This window comes from Ruditapes philippinarum, unplaced genomic scaffold (assembly GCF_026571515.1).
Source record: "Ruditapes philippinarum isolate M1 unplaced genomic scaffold, ASM2657151v2 ctg1120_1_1_1_1, whole genome shotgun sequence".
Lineage (NCBI taxonomy): Eukaryota > Metazoa > Mollusca > Bivalvia > Venerida > Veneridae > Ruditapes > Ruditapes philippinarum.
In genome coordinates, this window is record NW_026862136.1 from 200,799 (window position 1) to 221,186 (window position 20,388).

At 31.1% G+C, this 20,388-nt stretch overlaps 2 protein-coding genes across 3 annotated transcripts; one reads left to right on the plus strand and one right to left on the minus strand.

Annotated features, from left to right (window-relative positions):
* The first annotated feature begins 1,111 nt into the window (after positions 1–1,111).
* LOC132718065 (von Hippel-Lindau disease tumor suppressor-like) lies at positions 1,112–2,601 on the plus strand. The gene is made up of 2 exons (XM_060701681.1): positions 1,112–1,606; positions 2,206–2,601. Exons 1-2 carry the CDS (start codon positions 1,288–1,290, stop codon positions 2,445–2,447), a joined length of 561 nt encoding a protein of 186 aa, XP_060557664.1. The 5' UTR covers positions 1,112–1,287; the 3' UTR covers positions 2,448–2,601.
* Positions 2,602–5,646: 3,045 nt separating this feature from the next.
* LOC132718066 (uncharacterized) lies at positions 5,647–18,510 on the minus strand. Of its 2 annotated transcripts, none has more exons than XM_060701682.1 (6): positions 18,351–18,510; positions 12,329–12,500; positions 10,296–10,429; positions 8,258–8,369; positions 7,824–7,954; positions 5,647–7,154 (listed from the first exon to the last, which is right to left on the minus strand). In XM_060701682.1, the coding sequence occupies exons 1-6, from the start codon at positions 18,370–18,372 to the stop codon at positions 6,916–6,918; spliced, it is 810 nt and encodes a 269-aa protein (XP_060557665.1). In that variant the 5' UTR covers positions 18,373–18,510; the 3' UTR covers positions 5,647–6,915. The 2 variants fall into 2 exon arrangements, with proteins under 2 accessions (XP_060557665.1, XP_060557666.1); XM_060701683.1 differs by lacking the exon at positions 18,351–18,510 and adding an exon at positions 18,226–18,340.
* Between the last annotated feature and the right edge of the window lie 1,878 nt (positions 18,511–20,388).

A 20,388-nucleotide genomic window follows, 5' to 3' on the forward strand; every position in this document is an offset into this window, starting at 1 on the left:
GTTAGGAAACTACCCGCCTATATGACTGAAATACTGTTGGGAAAAGGCGTAAAATGAAACAAACAAAACAAACAACTCTTAATTATAATTATAGAGTGAAATTATAGTTCACAATCATAAATGCGCGAGTTAGTCTTGTATGTACTGTTTCATGTCAGTCAAGAGACAATTTAAAGTACGGGTACTGTCAGTGTAGGCAATCGGACAAACTACATGAGTAGTAAAACAAGAGGGTCAATATGACCCTAGATCGCTCACCTGACCCACCGAACTCATCCGAACAACTACCTCCAGTGACCTAGTTTTTCATCCAAGATAACCCATGTTCAAACTCATCCGAGCAATTACCTAGACAAGCATCCTGACCAAGTTTGATGATAATTGAATCAAAAATGTGACCACTAGAGTGTTAACAAGGTTTTTCCATATTTGGGCAGTGTGACCTAGTTTTTCATCCGAGATGACCCATGTTCGAACTTGACCTAGAAATCATCAAAACAAACTTTCAGACCAATTTACAGGATATTTGGATCAAAACAGTAGCCACCAGAGTGTTAACAAGATTTTTCTTTTTTTAGCTCCTATGACCTAGTTTTTCATCCGAGATGACCCATGTTCGAACTCATCCGAGCAATGACCTAGACAAGCATCATGACCAAGTTTGATGACAAATGAGTCAAAAATGTGACCAAGGTTTTTCTATTTTTAGCTCCTGTGACCTAGTTTTTCATCCCAGTGGACCCATTTTCGAACTCATCCGAGCTATCAACTAGATGAGCAAATTTGATGATGATTGAGGCAAAAATGTGACCGCTATCTAGAGTGTTAGTCTTAACTAATTGTAAGTACTGCGCGACGAGATATTGTGCTATTTTAGTGTCCGGGCAATATCTCGCTCAACGTTAAAGCGAGATTCTGCCCCAGAACGAAAACATCTCAGAATCTAGCTTTGGCACGTCAATATATTTTGACTAATTGAGTGTTAACGAACAAGTGTGGACGGACGACAGACGACAGACATTCAACGGCCCTTAAAGCTCACCATGAGCTACTTCAGGTGAGCTAAATAAAAGACCGTCGTGAGAACTATCTGGGATCAAATGAATGAATAGAAAAGAAAGATTTTCACCGATACACCGTGTAATTTTGTTTACTGTGTATGTAATGATTTTCTATTTAATCTCCTTTTAACATTCCTTTTACGTGAACGTGTGTCAATGATGTCAATATATTGAAGCGTGAAAGGACCTTTCTTTTTCTGACGTTACTAGAATCGCGACAGAAACTATGACAGAATCGGTTCCAAATCATCTTAGATCACTTAACAATGAAAGTGCTACATATATTAAGTTTTTAAACAGAACAGAACGTAAAATTCACCTGTTTTGGTTGGATTATAAAGGTTCTCTCGTACGATACGGTGATATACCGCCTGATAGGGGAGTGTCTATGAACACCTACGTGACACATCCTTGGGTAGCTCGCGATGCTGTTACATTGTACCCCATGATGTTCAATGGAAATCAAATATTCTACCCTCAGACTGAAAGAAATGGACAGATATTTAGTCTGATAAATAGAGAAAGAGTTGACATACACATTCCGGGTATTTATATTATTCGATCGTTTTCTGATTGAGGTGGGTTTAATATAAGGCAAAATTGGCCTTGTCCTAAAGCTCACCATTATTACATTGATTTGGATATTTTATTATATATAGGAAACTAAAAAGCTTTTCCTCTGAAACTGCATGTGCAGTGTAGCTCAGAAATTTGGCATGCAAGCATTACCGTATGGTCGTCTACGAAAATTATATGAATCGTGTAGCTGTGGAACAAATTGGTCCCTCCAAGGGGTCAGTTAGTTTACATATATAGGCTTATGTAGAATTTCACATTCTTCTTCACTGAAACTACATTTTTATGACATGTTGGGATAAACAGATAAAACATGTATATTGTATAGTTTGAAATTTCAAGAGGAACAATTGAAAGCACCATGTCAGTTTTCAGTATAACGTATATTAGAATAAAAATATAACCCCCTACACCACCGCGCCCCTGCATGTATAAATCGATCGAAATGTATTCATTAGTATAGAGGACATTAATATTTTGCTAAAATCAGAATGTCATAAACGAAATCTTACAACTAAACCAAATTGTTTCATACGTTCAGAATATGATGGCTTTGTATCTATTTCAGTGTTTCCTCTATTCCGAAGATGTCTAGAAGTTGTTTACCTCCACTTCAAGAGAGAAGCAATATCTTGGACTAATATACCAGCAAATATTAAAGACAATCTTCTTAAAATGTCACCGCATACCGAGTTTAAGGATTACAAGTATTTCGATTCAATGGAATATGAACTGTGTGATGTTGATGATGATGTGGACGATTTCGTTGATGATAATGACGATGGTGAAGATAATGACGGAAATAATTAAGTTTTGATCACATTTGAGATTACATTGTATCATGATATTAGAATAAATAATGAAGATAAAATTTATAATTCTTTATAAAACTATATTTATAAAAATGTTTGTTATTTATCGACTGATGAAGCTAATAAAGCGAAACATGTATTGATATTTAAAATTATGTTGGTTTTTGATCTATTTGTCCTATTTATAAAACTATAGAATTTAGGAAGTTACGGTATTTGTGGGCACTTTCATTTACTAATTTCCATTTAATTGTTGATTTTTCGCTATTTGAATATTGAAATAAATAAATATTGAACTCATTAACCACAGATTAACATGTTATTTAAGTGGTCAACTGGTTTCCTAATTAAGCACAGATTAACGTGGTATTTAAGTGGTTAACTGGTTTCTTAATTAACCACAGATTAACGTGGTATTTAAGTGGTCAACTGGTTTCTTAATTAACCACAGATTAACGTGGTATGTAAGTGGTCAACTGGTTTCTTAATTAAGACGTTAGCTGCAAGATTGACATGTTATATTGTGACATTCTATGATATCATAGAAATTCTCTGACCTTCTGAACATTTCATTAGTTGATAATAGGAACGCGGTATTGAAATGGCGTGGTCCGGCCGTACAACCGTCCGTCTGATTTTCCTGAATTTTGGTAGGAATGACTAGATGGATATATGGATAGAGGGGATAAGGAAGTAGGAAGATCATTTTCACCCAAGGGTTTTTGAGCTAAGGCCCTTTGTTACTTAAAATGTATGTTAAACTATATATGTAACTGTATTGCCTTAGATTTTTAGGATCTTAGTAGTGACCGTATGCAATTTTCTTGTACATGTATGATACATGTTAATCTAATAATTATTTAGCTAAATGAGTTGAGTTTAAATTATGTTCATTCCTGATCTTTTTAGATTCAATGAATTTGAGAATAAATTTGCATGTTTTACTGCACTTTACCACATTCAATACATTTATTTTACACAATTTCATAACAATATTTTAATATCATTTATAATTTAATTCAAATCAGCAATATGCACTAAATTTCACGATCATGTCTTTATTAAGGTTAAAACTATTCACAATCTAGCTTCACGAGTATAGAATATTTACAAGTTTGGCTTGTCGTTTCGAGAGCTAAGCCAAGCAAGAAACTACTCTGGTCTGACGGTAACAACATAAATACTGTATAATGAAATGTATCTTTTCTTATTCCTGGACATACACCATAATGTGCAAGGGTTATCTCCTATTGGTAATATTGGTGCTGCGCTGTAACAGCTCTAATTAAGTCTTCTTTCTTTGGTTTGATAACATATTCATGTAATATTCGTTTCCGTGAAAATTTTGGTGGAAAACTACCGTCTGTAACATATGAGTTAATAACTTCACTCAACCCGTATTTCAGAAGAATACAATAAATGTCAGGCAGTTGCATTACAAATCTGCAACAATTACTTTTCAAACCCTATATTATTTACAAAAAATACTTGTGATGCAAGTTATGTTTAAGATCAGATCAAATCAAAGAAAGACACTATATATACATACTTTGAACTTAGCATAAATTTGTCATGCTTACAGGCATTATTGTATCATTCGAAGGGAACTGAGAATTCTTTTGTTATGTTTAAATGAAATAAAAATGAAACGATAGTCAAACATTCGTTACGATTACGATGAACCAAACAGGATAGTGACATTTTATGAGTGTAGGACAAAAGCCCCCCCCCCCCCGGACGAAAGCCCCCCATCTAAAAATGACAAAGTGGACAAAAGCCCCCCCCCCCCCCCCCCATCAAAAATACAGGTAGGACAAATGCCCTCCCCTATCTTTTTTCACATGCCTAGGTGCTCAAATTCATCAAATTTAAATAAAAATGAAAAGAATTTGTTTTAATTTTTATTTATAATGTATATATTGAAGTGATAACAAAGTATATGATAACAGATGAAATAATGCATGCATGCGATACTGAATTCATAGCTTTTCACACAAGGGTCAGAAGAGTAGTAATGTTTTAATCACTTTTGTAAAGGGATCAAATTAATATCTTTAGCACTATGTCACCTACATGTGATGTCCATACATATCTTTTAAACACATAAAAAACACAACTTTAATACACTATATGTAAATTTAATTGACCATTGGGTGGTGGGGGCTTTTGTCCTACCTTTACTTTTTTATGGGGGGGGGGCTTTTGTCCTATGTGTAAATTTCATGGGGGGGGGGGGGCTTTTGTCCACCTTGTCATTTTTAGACGGGCGGGCTTTCGTGCGGGTGGGGGGAGGGGGGGCTTTTGTCCGTATCTCACATTTTATATCTGTAAATCATATACATGTGATGACAGTGATCTGTAAAAATACACACAATCATTAACATGGCAAATTCTCATGCGTGACAGTGTACTCTAATTTGTTCATATCTATTAGCATTTGTGTTGGGACAGATTGTCTAAAAGTAAATAACATATGTAAATTTTCAATATTGCAGCTTTTCAAGAGCCTTCATAATATAAAATTTTAATAAAATAAAAAATGTAAGGTGAATAAATGAGTGGATACAACTTATGTTAATTCTTCATTTCCTGTTTTGACAATAAATGTACACATGTACATATATAAAGGCACCTTATGCCCCAGAAAGGCCTTTAGTATCAAGGAGGATGCTACGGCGTCCGTAGTCCGTCGTCATGCGTCAACATTCATCCTGTTAGGCAGAATTATCTCAAATTACCGTTGGTCTGTAGCATCCTTGTGACAGTCACTGCTCATATCATTTCAATTGACCCTTTTTAGGGGTAAACAGAGCTAAATATAGAAAACTTTTAAACATCTACTGAACTAATTGATGGATGATCACCAAACTTTGTCTGTAGCATTCTTAGGTAGTCTTTTGTTAAATTTGCTGTATTAATTTGATTGGCCTATTTTAGAAGCCTATAGAGCTAAACTAGAAAAATCTTTAAACATTTTCTTCTACTGAACTAATTGATGGATGATCGTAGCATTCTTAGGCCATCTCTTATCAAATTTACTCATATTAATTTGATTGGCCCCATTTAGGGCCGCTAAAGCTAAGATAGAAAAACCTTTGAACATCTTCTACTGAACTTATTGATGGATGATCTTTAGAATTATTAGGTAGTCTTTTATCAAAAGGCTCCAATATGAAAAGGAAATTAGAAAGCATGAGTTGGTTTCAACATATTTTTATTCAAGGTAATATATACATGTTAATAATTTACAATTTAAGCAGAAAGGAATTGGACCGAGAGCTACAATAGCTCATGGTAATCCTCTCCTTTGAAAGCATGAGTTGACATGCTTACCTTTGCCAGATGCACAGTAACAATGAACTTGGGCCATTTGTGACAGGTTCCTTTTTTATTATAAAGAATAAAGTGTCGTGAAACTATTCAACTAGAGGGGCAAGTTGAAGTTTTCCTATTGTAGTTTCCAGAAAGTTACTCATTGGCCAAATACCATTCTTTGCTTCTGTTGGTTTTTGGCAATTAGTACGTGCAGTTTTAGTGATATAGTATGGAAGATGAAATACTACTTTGTTTTCATTTTACGACTTTTATGTTAAATTATTTCACAATCGGTGGTATTTTCTTAGGTGATAGGCATCTAACATGCTCTAGAACCATTAGCTTAATGTTGTTACCCTTTCTAAAGAAGGAAACCTATGTACGTTTCTGAGAAATAATGTGCCTAGCAACTACATGTATATTCGTAGATAACGAGGAATGAGACATGCAGTAAAAAAGTACACGATCTACCCTAGAGAGAGAGAGAGAGTACATTCAACACATATTTTATTAGAAATACAAATGTACCACGAATGTCATCATATTAACTATGCACTGTCATAGGAACAAAAGTAGACTTTAATTAAGGTATCAACTATGTACCTACAATGTATCAACTATGTACCTACAATGTATCAACTATGTAACTACAATATACATAGAGGATATTGAATGAGTGTAGTTTAATACTAAATTTATTGAACGAGTTGAATAAAATCATATTATGCGAGCCTCTGGCGAGCATAATATTGTTTTATTCAACGAGTTCAATAAATTTAGTATTGAATCTACACGAATATAATATTCTATTTATCACATAATATAAAATAAGAACAGTAAACTGTAAAAATGAGTAATTTTTCAACGACGCGCTTATAGTGTAACGCTAACATTAGCGCGCTTTAACGCTATGTTTCTATATAGCGCAAATGACGTCACGTCAAAGTGTTATTACACTAGTGTAATATCGTTTTTATTAAATGGCTTTATTACACTCTTGCGCCGCGGTTTATGTGATAAATGTATTTAATAACATGGACAGAATATACATATAATATATATGATTGTTATGAATATCGAAATTTCAATGATATTATTGTTTATCCGGAAAAATTGAACACATCTTGGTAGGGTCTTTATTATGATGACATTTAATACACTGCTAGAAAAGGCATGACAAGTCTCCACATACACATAGAAATAATTAAGTAGGAACTCGGACGTAAAATATAACTTCCACTTTCTTCGTTCACTGCAAGACTTTCCTCAGTAAGTACGATACGTTCACTTGTCACTGATGAGTTGTTTGTTGACTGTTTTTCTGTTTCATTTGTGACATCGTTTGTTTCATCAGACAGCTCAAATACGTAGTCGGTTATCACTTCTTTCTCTGAAAATGATAATAAAAAATGAGAAATAAAGCTGTTTTTGTGTTCATCTCGTCTATCATATCTACCAAAATTAATTATTTCATACACGCATTAAAACCTAACAGTTTTGAAATGCTAAATAGATTAACTCGAGATGTTACCTTGACGTCAAAATAATAAATGTATATAATTATTTCTCTGAAAAAGAACCGTTCTTTGTTTTAAGCATGATTATATTCTCATAAAATGTCAATGTTGCAATAAGATGAATATAAATAAAGAACACAAAAAGCGAGGTTCACCGATAATGGATTGGAGCTGCTTTACGAGGGAGCATAGTGACAATTGAGTCAAATAATTGCCGTTTGTTCGGAGTCTAACTCAACATTGGGTACCTAATTTTGTGGCCAACTTTAACAATAAAAATCACAATTGACTTAAAGTAACGCAAACGTTGCAGATTAAGTCCTTTCACAACAATTACTTTGATATATTATACATATGACAAAAACAAGCTAATTCTTACATATCAGTTATACAAGTATACCAAATCCTTCAATTGATCAATGAGAATATGTCATTCAACCTTGTAAATTTTAAAGCGTCTTATAACAATAGAATACTGACATTCCACATTATTTTGCTATTTTTGGGCTTTTTTTCTAAGAATAAAATGAATATAAATGTACCTATTTTGCAGCTTAAAGCTATCAAAGGATCATCTCTTTTCGAAAAGGCATCCATGAAGAACTCCGCTGCTTTCCTCGAACAGTGATTCGCAAGAGCATTTGTTAAACATTTTTCCATTTCTCTATACGACCTGTCACAAAATGATAGAAATTTAATAGAAATTTCTAAGCCATATTATATTTCCATGCAAACTGGAACACTTATTAAGCTCTAGTTTTTTTTTATTTCCATTAAATTACTTTTAAAAAGTTAACTTCATTGAAATAACTTTAAAACATTAAAATAATAACGCGCATGATAAATTGTCAACTTATTATATCATTTGGATTTAATTTCTTCTCATTGTATCTGTATGCTTCTTGACGTTGAAATTGACCCATTTCGTAATATTTATGCAAGTTTATCAACGCTATCGGGAAACGCCAATAAATACCTGCAACTGTCATCCCCGGCGCTTAGTTGATTTACGTTGGTAGCCATGCAGTCGTGGTAGGCAGATTGGAAGTTTTTATTTGTTCTACACCGTGCATATTTCCCTTCAAACTCTGAAAGCAAATTTTTTCTTATGAAACACTGATGCATGTAATTGTAAATTTATATACTAGGTAGGCTTTACAGCTCCTTTTTATCCATTTTATCTTTCTTGACATAAGTAATGTGATATATGTTTGCACATCCCAAGTTATTTCTCCCATAAATTTCAGCTTACATTACTTACCTACATTGATAAAATATATCTCTCTATGGCAGTCAATTTATATTTCAATTTACACCAGTTACCAACTCTAATGTTACATTTGTATCTTTATGCTTACATCATTTACCTATTCTGATGCTATATATTTTAGTTTCTGTTATGCTTACATCATTTACCCACTCTGATACTATATATTTTAGTTTCTTTATGCTTACATCATTTACCCAATCTGATATTATATGTTTTAGTTTCTTTATGCTTACATCATTTACCCACTCTGATATTATATGTTTTAGTTTCTTTATGCTTACATCATTTACCCACTCTGATATTATATGTTTTAGTTTCTTTATGCTTACATCATTTACCCACTCTGATATTATATATTTTAGTTTCTTTATGCTTACATCATTTACCCACTCTTATATTATATATTTTAGTTTCTTTATGTTTACATCATTTACCCATTCTGATATTATATATTTTAGTTTCTTAATGCTTACATCATTTACCCACTCTGATATTATATGTTTTAGTTTCTTTATGCTTACATCATTTACCCACTCTGATATTATATATTTTAGTTTCTTTATGCTTACATCATTTACCCACTCTGATATTATATATTTTAGTTTCTTTATGTTAACCTATATTTTAGTTTCTTTATGTTTACATCATTTACCCACTCTGATATTATATGTTTTAGTTTCTTTATGCTTACATCATTTACCCACTCTGATATTATATATTTTAGTTTCTTTATGTTTACATCATTTACCCATTCTGATATTATATATTTTAGTTTCTTTATGCTTACATCATTTACCCACTCTGATATTATATGTTTTAGTTTCTTTATGCTTACATCATTTACCCACTCTGATATTATGTATTTTAGTTTCTTTATGCTTACATCATTTACCCACTCTGATATTATATATTTTAGTTTCTTTATGTTAACCTATATTTTAGTTTCTTTATGCTTACATCATTTACCCACTCTGATATTATATGTTTTAGTTTCTTTATGCTTACATCATTTACCCACTCTGATATTATATATTTTAGTTTCTTTATGCTTACATCATTTACCCACTCTGATATTATATATTTTAGTTTTTTTATGTTAACCTATATTTTAGTTTCTTTATGTTTACATCATTTACCCACTCTGATATTATATATTTTAGTTTCTTTATGTTTACATCATTTACCCATTCTGATATTATATATTTTAGTTTCTTTATGTTTACATCATTTACCCATTCTGATATTATATATTTTAGTTTCTTTATGTTTACATCATTTACCCATTCTGATGTTATATATTTTAGTTTCTTTATGTTAACCTATATTTTAGTTTCCTTACGTTTACATCATTTACCCACTCGGGTTCTATATAATCCAGATTCTCACTCTGGTATTATATATGAATATTTCAGATTCTTTATGTTTACCTATATTTTAGTTTCTTTATGTTATATACATCATTTACCCACTCTGATATTATATATTTCAGATTATTCATGTTTACATTACTTAACCCATCTGGTATTATATATTTTGGTATATTTGTGGTTACATTACTTACCTTCCTGATTCTATACATCTTATAGTGCACATAAGGGCACCCAAAGTTTTACTCCATCAGGTAAACTAGAAAGGTCGCCATATGACCCTTGTGTGTTTGACTTAAAACAGTCATACAATACAAATAATGCACGATTTATTATCTTTATTATTTTTACCATAAGGTCTATTATTTCAAACTTACCTTCCCTGTGTTTGCATAAGTAGCTGACAAATTGTTTGAGGCCCTTCCAGTGTGCAGTTATAGAATTACAGTACAGTGGTATAGCATTAGTTACACATGTATCCATCTCTTCAACGGTGAGAACACCTTTGAAACTAAAAAATAAATAAACAAACAAGAGCATGATAATATGATATGATTTAAGAACAACGGTATGTTAAGTTTTAACCAAAATCAGGGTTACTTCCAATGAATGTATTAAAACTATGTAAAAGACTTATTTTATGTTACTAGAGAAAATTGAATTTGCTAGATTTGAACTCGTATGCAAACTAATCAAAGGAATATAAAACCAAAATCTACATGTAAAACATGAATGAATAATCAAATTGAAATTATATCGAATATTTCAACTAAATGTGACCTATAAATATAAATTAATCGCATTAACCCATTAGAAACTGATTAATATTCTATACGTAGTCTTTTAATTTTAAAATACGTTTATAATCATAAATATTGCGCATGCAATGTCAAATAAGAAAGCTACCGTTATAATTCATTTTGTGAAAACATAGATTTTATAAGGAGTTATTTTTTTCGGAGATCGGTTTGACTTAATGTAAAAACTACAGAGTGAGTAGTTTATATTTGTATACAGTTCATGAATACTCGACATTACATAGCATTAAAGATAATAGACTCTAATGGGCATCAATAAGATTGTCTTCATTTTGGACATACTCAATTTACAATGTGACTTAAAGTAAATGTGATCATTGCTTTTAACACGTTTTTCATCTTCAATAAAAGCATGCCCCCCTTTTCACAGGCTTAAGAATGGCACATCTTTTCTACAAAAATCAGAATCCATGTGAGAAAAATCTAATAAAGTTTAAGTTAAAACATCTTCAGATATATTTATACAAGTTGTAAAAATATATAACACTTTTAACATCTTGATTTTTTTCTATAACACATTGATTTTTGCTTGTAAAGGGTTTTTAACTTGCATTGAAATATCATTTGATCTAAAAAAAATCGTATTTTGCACAAAACAAATATATTGGCTAATTATGTGTGAAATAATGTTAACATCAATAAAAAGACACTCAAACATAAGCTGCCTGAACCGGGATTCGAACGCAGATCACATCCCTAGCCAGCATGTTACCCCTGAGTCTCAGGCCTTTTTTACTCCTGAGCCACACACTTTAAATATCGTTATAAGGAAAAGGTCAGAAGCAAACAAATAATTCTTAATTTAGAATTTCCATTAGGGTTTGTAATCCTTAACAGGAAATTTAGCCTTATAGAAACGTAAATATTTTTTCTTCTTAAGAAGGACTATTAGTTTTTTTAAATGTTTTGATAATTGATTTAGAGCATGTTAAAGTTTTTTTCGCCTAAAGGAAGTAGCGCTATCCGTAAATAATTAATCATATTAATACCAAATGTTTGACTTCAATACAAAGAAATGTACTACTTGCCAAAAGAAAAGGTAGCAAAAGATGGTCAAGGATATGCTTTGGTGAAACAGTAAACAGTAAACAGTGAAACATGAAAAATGCTTTTGAGGAAAAAAAAAGTACGGCGATTTTTTTTTTTTTTTTTTTTGGAAATTTAATTTCCTAAATATTTTTTAAGTCTGGCAACTTGAAATGCTAGGTCAATGCATTTATAGGTTAGTTAATGAGAAGCACACCACGAAACACCAATAATGTGGCGTTTAAATGAATCTTTTGATACACAGTGCCAAAAAAATCGCCATTTGTTTTGAAATATTTTTAAGACCGAAACCAACAAATACAGATATTTATTTCATCAAATTCTTCCATATAAGGTGAATTAAAATTATATTGTATAGTTGTACAATATAAATTTGTTATAAAGTCTACGGACAGCTGAATTTAATACTAATTAAAAACATTTAAACAATTTAGTGTTCTCTAAGTTGCTGGATATAAAATTATACTGGCTAATTATACATGTTGTGTCGATAATTTGATAGACTGACATGGACAGGTCACTTAACGACCCAAAATCCTACTCACATACATATTTCATCAATCAGCGTCACGTCTTTCAGGAACTGTGCATGCCCTCGGCTTAACTCTCTAACTACACGCCATTTGTTTAAACACTGCATGTAATTTGCGTATTCATTTTTGTTGTCACATTGGTATACCCTCTGTCCAGCAATGGCGTTACACACAAAGATCAATGCTTAAATTGAAACAAAGAACAATCGGTTAAAATAAAATGGTAAGTTTTTAAAGAAACTGACAACTCTCAATATAATTGATAAATCTTGAGAATGTGACAATCTGACAATCAGACCATCATTTCTTTAAATATTTGACTGTATACAGGTGCCATCATTTTGAGCATAATAATTAAGCTGTTTGAATAATAAAGGAAACAATGTTTCAATGGAGGTAAAGCATTTTACCCTCAGAATATTTGTTCAATATCTCTACTTATTACAATAAGAAACATGCCGATATTAAACCCTGGGTATGTGATATAAAATAAAGTAATGTAAAACAATTCTCTGAAAGACATAAAAACATTTATTCATGTTGATTTCGATCTGAGAAAATGCTTCATATTGTCTTCGTCTCAATTATAACTAAATACGCGAGCTGTCTGCATTTTTTTTACATTCATATAGGTTATTATACATTTTACTGTACAATACGGGAATATATTTGGACGAGTTCACAGCTTGAAAAGTCATATTGGACGAGCCGATAGGCGAGTTCAATATGACTTTTTAAACTGTGTACGAGTCTAAATATATTCCCGTATTGTACAGTAAAATGTAAAATAACATTTTTATTATATATATTTCGTTTAATTTGAAATATCATCATCATTAAAACCACCACCAATATCATTATCCACACTACCACTATTATCAGCAACAAAACCACTACCAGTATCAACAACACCATCAATATAACAACCAAAACCACCACCACTACCAACATCATCAATAATAGTCCTGTGACACCTGTCAATTTTTATATTTTTAGAAGAAAAGGTAATAATTGTATACATACATAAGTTTAAGGATTTGACTGATACAACGAATACTTTTTAAACGTTACAGTATTTATTGATTTATCATTTACTGTGAGTTCAAGAAAATTACATTTAAATTGCCTAATCAAATTATACAATGTAACAACTTACATTTATCATTAATATCTGTTTAATAAACACAGTTAATCCGGAAAATATCACATTGACACCCCTTATCTCAATTATCACATTGACATAGAGGATATTTGTTTAATTCAGTGTAAGATCGCAATATAGTTCACCCAGTGAGCACCAAAAGGTATATTTCACGAGTGGCGCAGCCACGAGTGAAATATGAACTTTTGATGTTCACGAGGTGAAATATATTTCAGTCTTACTCTGAGCTAAACAAATTTTCTTTTTATTATATGCAAAGAAACGTTTAATAAAACACTTATAGAGGATATTGAATAAGTGTATGTTCGATACTGAATTTATTTCACGAGTTGAATAAAAATATATTATGCGAGCCTCTGGCGAGCATAATATTATTTTATTCAACGAGTGCAATAAATTTAGTATTGAACTTACACGAATTTAATATTCTATTTATCACATACCCAAAATAAAGACCGTTTAAAGTGAAATAAGAGTCATTTTTCATTGACGCGCCTATAGTATAACGCTAACATTGAGCGCGTCTTTACATTATGTTTGTATACCGCTAATGACGTCACGTCAAAATATATGCACGGCCGTGCAATACCATATTTACGGAGTCGCAAAATCGGCACGGGTGTGTGATAAATAGAGGATATTAAATGAATTTATTGCACGAGTTGAATACAAATATATTATGCGAGCCTCTGGCGAGCATAATATTATTTTATTCAACGAGTGCAATAAATTCAGTAATGAACTTACACGAGTTTAAAGGGACGCCACTGAGGTTTTTTGACATGATGGGACTGAAAGTATTTTTTCCAGATAAATGTTCCATTTGATGTAGGTGTAGACCACGAAACTTTGTGCAAACTTTCAGATCATTCGCGCACTTCGTTTTATTCATAATAATTATTGAAATTGTAAAAAATGACCCAAAATGAAAAGCGTTTAAACGCTTTTCACTCCAATTAGGCTAAGAAAAGCATAAAACTACGATTTTCGATTTATTTTAAAGTATATTTCTTAACTACCTTTGCATATGATTATGTTTAAAGCGCCCAGTTCATTTATGTTAGAAATTCTAATGTTATGTTTTTTAACCTCAGTGGAGCCCCTTTAATATTCTATTTATCACATACCCAAAATAAAGACCGTTTAAAGTGAAAATATAGTCATTTTTTATTGACGCGCCTATAGTTTAACGCTAACATTTAGCGCCTATTTACACTATGTTTGTAAACGCTAATGACGTCCCGTCAAAATATATGTACGGCCGTGCAATACCATTTTTACGGAGTCGCTAAATCGGCACGGATGTGAGATAAATAGAGGATATTCAAGTTTTTTCTATAAATACATGATTTATTTTCATCGAGTGGTATGAAAATAAATATTTCATGAGTGGCGGTAGCCACGAGTGAAATATGGTAATTTTCATGCCACAAGATGAAAATAAATCATGTATTTATAGAAAAAACTTGAATTTTCTGTTTATTATATACATTTTTCTCTCTTTTGACATTAAAATTTGAAAGACTTTCCCTTAAATTTTGTGTACTGGCAGAATTTAAAAGAAAGTAGTCCGGCAAGACACCAGTGAAAATACGGAAAATATGTTTCACTGCAGTGAAAAATAAATTTTTACAGTGAAAATACGGAAAATGAAAATACGCATTTTATTTCATCAATATTTCTCACTATTTCATTTATAAGTATATAATAAAATAGTATAACGTTACGCTAACATTTAGCGCGTCTAAACGTTATGTTTATATAACGCAAATGACGTCATGTCAAAATATATGCACGGTCGTTTAGTTCACATGTACCCAAACGTCCAATATGAAAATAATATATTTTTGGATCAAATACGGGAATATATTGGACGGTCACGAGGTACAATGCAGATTGACAATTGCTTAGATTTATTAGATATAATAAATGTATATCATTCATGACTGTTGCATTTTGTTAATTGTTTTCTTTTTAAAGAATAATCTACAGATTGTCCTACGTAGAGTTATAAACTCCATATTAGGGTTTTTATCTCCTGCGTAGGATATATCCTTTTTATAGAACTTAATAAATTAGCACTAGGACGCTCCGAACTGTTCATAACTCAAGGCGCAATATTGAATAAATATTTTTGCATTTATAAAATATAAATGTGTAATTGCAACAATAATATTTTTACCAAAATATAGAACATAAATACTTTTATACAATACAACTGCGGAATTTTACCACATAAATACTTATATTTTAAACATGAATAAGAAAATATATATAAATTAGTTTTTATATCACAAAAGCATTTTTTTTTAATTTTTGCAACGTTCCACACGCCACACATGTCCACCAGTTTAACAACATTAGATTAGAGAGTCGGCCCTTCTCATATTATCTTGATAATCGTAAAAGAAGTTCATACTTGCTCCATAACTGGTACACATTAGCAGTCAATAGAATAATACTTAAACAAAACTATGGTGGCATATTTCTGCCACCAGATAACCATATAACTAACTAGTTAATTAAGAGGTTAACTAGTTACGTAACTAGTTAACCTCTTAATTAACTAGTTAGTTATCAGTTTAACTAGTTACGTAACTAGTTAACCTCTTAATTAACTAGTAAGGTATCAGGTCAACTAGTTACGTAACTAGTTAACCTCTTAATTAACTAGTTAGGAATCAGGTTAACTAGTTACGTAACTAGTTAACCTCTTAATTAACTAGTTAGTTATCAGGTTATCTGGTGGCAGAAATATGCCACCATACAAAACATCAAACACTGACTAAACTTGATTTTAGAAAGAAAGAAAGAAAGAAATGAATGAAAGAAAGAAAGAAAGTTCATATTGATTTGGAAGTATATATAAACACATACTATATTGTCATACAAATCTAATACATATAAAACACACAAAATTGCAACAAAAATTAAATTATCTTCAAAAATTATTTGCAATATATTAATAATTTACAGATGATATTTGAATTAATAACAAGATTTAAATAAAAATTTCATGAGTGGCTGTAGTCATGAGTGAAATATGATAATTCATTCAAGATAAAAATAAATCCTGTAGAATTTTTTGTTAGTTTAAACAATATTTTATTGATATTCCACACATTTACATAATAAATTACATAAAATAAAAGATTGAGTAGGAAGCTTGTAAAGCTTTTTTGAAAACTCTCTCTAATTTTTTGTTAATTACATATATATATTTTTCTCTTTTTTTTGTGACATTTCAATTTGAAAGACTCGCCTTAATTACATTTTGTGTATTGGCTGAATTTAGAAGAAAGTAGTCCGGTAGAACCAGTGAAAATACGGAAAATATGTTTCATTGCCACAAAAATGAATTTTTATAGTGAAAATACGGAAAATGTAAATACATGTACGCATTTTATTTCATCAATATTTAATTTCTAAATATATAATAAAGTAATACATTATTAATACTTCAAAAACAAATGTTGCTATATTTAAAAGAGGAAGTTTTCATTAATATAGGAATGGAAAAGCCTTAAAGCCTGTAATGTAAAAAGTATTATTAACAAGGTAGAATTGTCAGACTAACTATATATTTCTTTACCATAAAGTTAGTCTTTTGTTTGTTCTATTATAAGTTATGCATGTCCTGTATGGGGATTTTCTTAATCAAAAGATGAAGGTGTACATTTTAAATTTTGCAAATATATTTAAGGTGCTAAGAAAAGTTCCAGCAAAAGTGTTGTGTACGGAGAATGGGGATGATACCTAAACAGATCGATATGTTCAAATCTTAAAACAATGGTTGAGAATTTCTACTACAAATAATATTATTTTAAATAAAATATATAATAACTCATAAAAATAATGTTTAAATGGAGTCAAAAATTGGAAAAACGTCACACATTGGTTTAGTATTGACCCATTGTAACTTATCGAAATATCCTCCTTATATAGGCAAATGTACAAAAAGAATTGTAGATGCCCCATTTTCGACTGAAATTTTGGTGAAGCTTTGTGTACGACCAGATATTAACTTGCTGGTTAAAAAAACAAAACAAAAACAAAAAACAACAACAAAAATTAAAAAAAAATAAGTTAGTCGTGCGGAATATGAAACAGAAATACACATGTTCGTTCTTAACGTTACAATATATTACTTATCTTACCAAAGTATTGTGTGCATTCTTAAAGCTTGAAGCTATCAAATCTTCTTATTATAAAAAAATTCTCAGAGGCAGCAAACAAAATATGTCTAAACTTAAGTTTAGTTTTGCCGAATGTTTAGGAAATAATGTGCAACTTATATAATAGTTCTCCGCTTCGCATGACATTTTCCTTTGAATATTGAGAAACATGAAGGGGAAAAAAAGAGAAAAAAGAAGGCTATGTATGTTTGTAGACTATGTATGTGTTTAAATCACCGATGGTTCCTTCGAATCAAATAACTGCATGTACTTTTTTTAGTAATGATTAGCTACACTTTGAAAAAATAATATTATTTATATCATCACTGTTATACATTTTATTTCATACAATTTTCAGATTTTTCAAAATTAAAACACGTTTTTTTTTTACTTTTTTTTTTGTCGTTTTTCCGAAGAAAAATAAAAGAGAAAGGAATTGAATAGAAATAGTAAAGAGAGAAAAAATAAAGGAATACTATCGCACCCGTTGTTATACGAGTTTTATTATCAAGTTTTATTATGATTTGAAAATTAACTATTTATTCAAATAAAATAAATCATGAATTTCCTACCTCTGAATTACCATTTTAATACATAAAACAGCCAATACATCAGAATACTGTATCATTGGTACACTACTACACTCTTGGTAAGACAAATGAAGAAATGAATATAGTAAAATATAATTATAACATACCAGTTAGTACCGAAATAAACATGATGAAATAAAAATTACATCCAATACAATGTTCATAACTGTCGCGCTATTTAAGACTATAAATGTTTCACCTCGGTGTCAGTCTGTTTACCCACTTATTTAGATATGTTTACACTTTTTTTTACCCTGACAGAGGAGGAGAAGCTCTTGACTAAATAAAAACTGAAATACTGTTTAAAGTGTTAACATCCTGTTAAAGTGTCTTTGTATTTGTAAACTACGCTTAACGCATGTTTGGTGGACCAAAACAAAAGCAAAGGAGAAGATCAAGGCCAACAAGGATCTGAAGGGAGAGAGAGCAAAAAAACCCAAAAATCAAAAACAAACGAACAAAAAACACACACACAATTTTGGGGGAAATCAATTAAGAAGAGAACATTATCGCAAACTTAGTTTTCTGCGTCAAAATCTTCATTTGATTAAATTTACAATGAAAATTAGGAATCATGATAACATGAATAACATGTGGTTCATTTCTTTATGTTCGTTTTGTATATCAAGGGGTGATCATTCTTTATATTCGTTTGGTATATCAAGGGGTAATCTTTCTTTATGTTCATTTGGTTTATCAAGAGGTAATCTTCCTTTATGTTCATTTGGTATATTAAGGGGTGATCATTCTTTATGTTCGTTTGGTATATCAAGAGGTAATCATTCTTTATGTTCGTTTGGTATATCAAGGGGTGATCATTCTTTATGTTCGTTTGGTATATCAAGGGGTGATCATTCTTTATGTTCGTTTGGTATATCAAGGGGTGATCATTCTTTATGTTCGTTTGGTATATCAAGGGGTGATCATTCTTTATGTTCGTTTGGTATATCAAGAGGTAATCATTCTTTATGTTCGTTTGGTATATCAAGGGGTAATCATTCTTTATGTTCGTTTGGTATATCAAGGGGTGATCATTCTTTATGTTCGTTTGGTATATCAAGAGATAATCGTTCTTTATGTTCGTTTTGGTATATCAAGGGGTGATCATTCTTTATGTTCGTTTGGTATATCAAGGGGTGATCATTCTTTATGTTCGTTTGGTATATCAAGGGGTGATCGTTCTTTATGTTCGTTTAGTATATCAAGAGGTAATATTTCTTTATGTTCGTTTGGTATATCAAGGGGTGATCATATTTTATGTTGTTTTGGTCAAGAGATGATCATTCTTTATGTTCGTTTGGTATATCAAGGGGTAATCAGCCTTTATGTTCGTTTGGTCAAGAGATAATCATTCTTTATGTTCGTTTGGTATATCAAGGGTTGATCATTCTTTATGTTCGTTTGGTATATCAAGGGGTGATCATTCTTTATGTTCGTTTGGTATATCAAGGGGTGATCATTCTTTATGTTCGTTTGGTATATAAAGAGGTAATCATTCTTTATGTTCGTTTGGTCAAGAGATAATCATTCTTTATGTTCGTTTGGTATATCAATGGGTGATCATACTTTATGCTCGTTTGGTCAAGAGATGATCATTCTTTATGTTCGTTTGGTATATCAAGGGTTGATCATTCTTTATGTTCGTTTGGTCAAGAGATGATCATTCTTTATGTTCGTTTGGTATATCAAAGGGTGATCATACTTTATGCTCGTTTGGTCAAGAGATGATCATTCTTTATGTTCGTTTGGTATATCAAGGGTTGATCATTCTTTATGTTCGTTTGATATATCAAGGGATGATCATTCTTTATGTTCGTTTGGTATATCAAGAGGTAATCATTCTTTATGTTCGTTTGGTATATCAAGGGGTGATCATTCTTTATGTTCGTTTGGTATATCAAGAGGTAATCATTCTTTATGTTCGTTTGGTATATCAAGGGTTGATCATTCTTTATGTTCGTTTGGTATATCAAGGGGTGATCATTCTTTATGTTCGTTTGGTATATCAAGAGGTAATCATTCTTTATGTTCATTTGGTCAAGAGATGATCATTCTTTATGTTCGTTTGGTATATCAAGGGTTGATCATTCTTTATGTTCGTTGGTATATCAAGGGATGATCATTCTTTATGTTCGTTTGGTATAT

Excerpts from the sequence above, each read along its gene's own strand:
- LOC132718065 (XM_060701681.1), top strand. The coding sequence starts at position 1,288 with ATGACAGAATCGGTTCCAAATCATCTTAGATCACTTAACAATGAAAGT. Across the intron at positions 1,607-2,205 it reads AGTTGACATACACATTCCGG|TGTTTCCTCTATTCCGAAGA; the intron begins GTATTTATATTA and ends TATCTATTTCAG.
- LOC132718066 (XM_060701682.1), bottom strand. The coding sequence starts at position 18,372 with ATGTTTATTTCGGTACTAACTG. Across the intron at positions 12,501-18,350 it reads GTTTATTTCGGTACTAACTG|CATTGATCTTTGTGTGTAAC; the intron begins GTATGTTATAAT and ends TTTCAATTTAAG. Across the intron at positions 10,430-12,328 it reads CTGATTGATGAAATATGTAT|TTTCAAAGGTGTTCTCACCG; the intron begins GTGAGTAGGATT and ends TTTATTTTTTAG.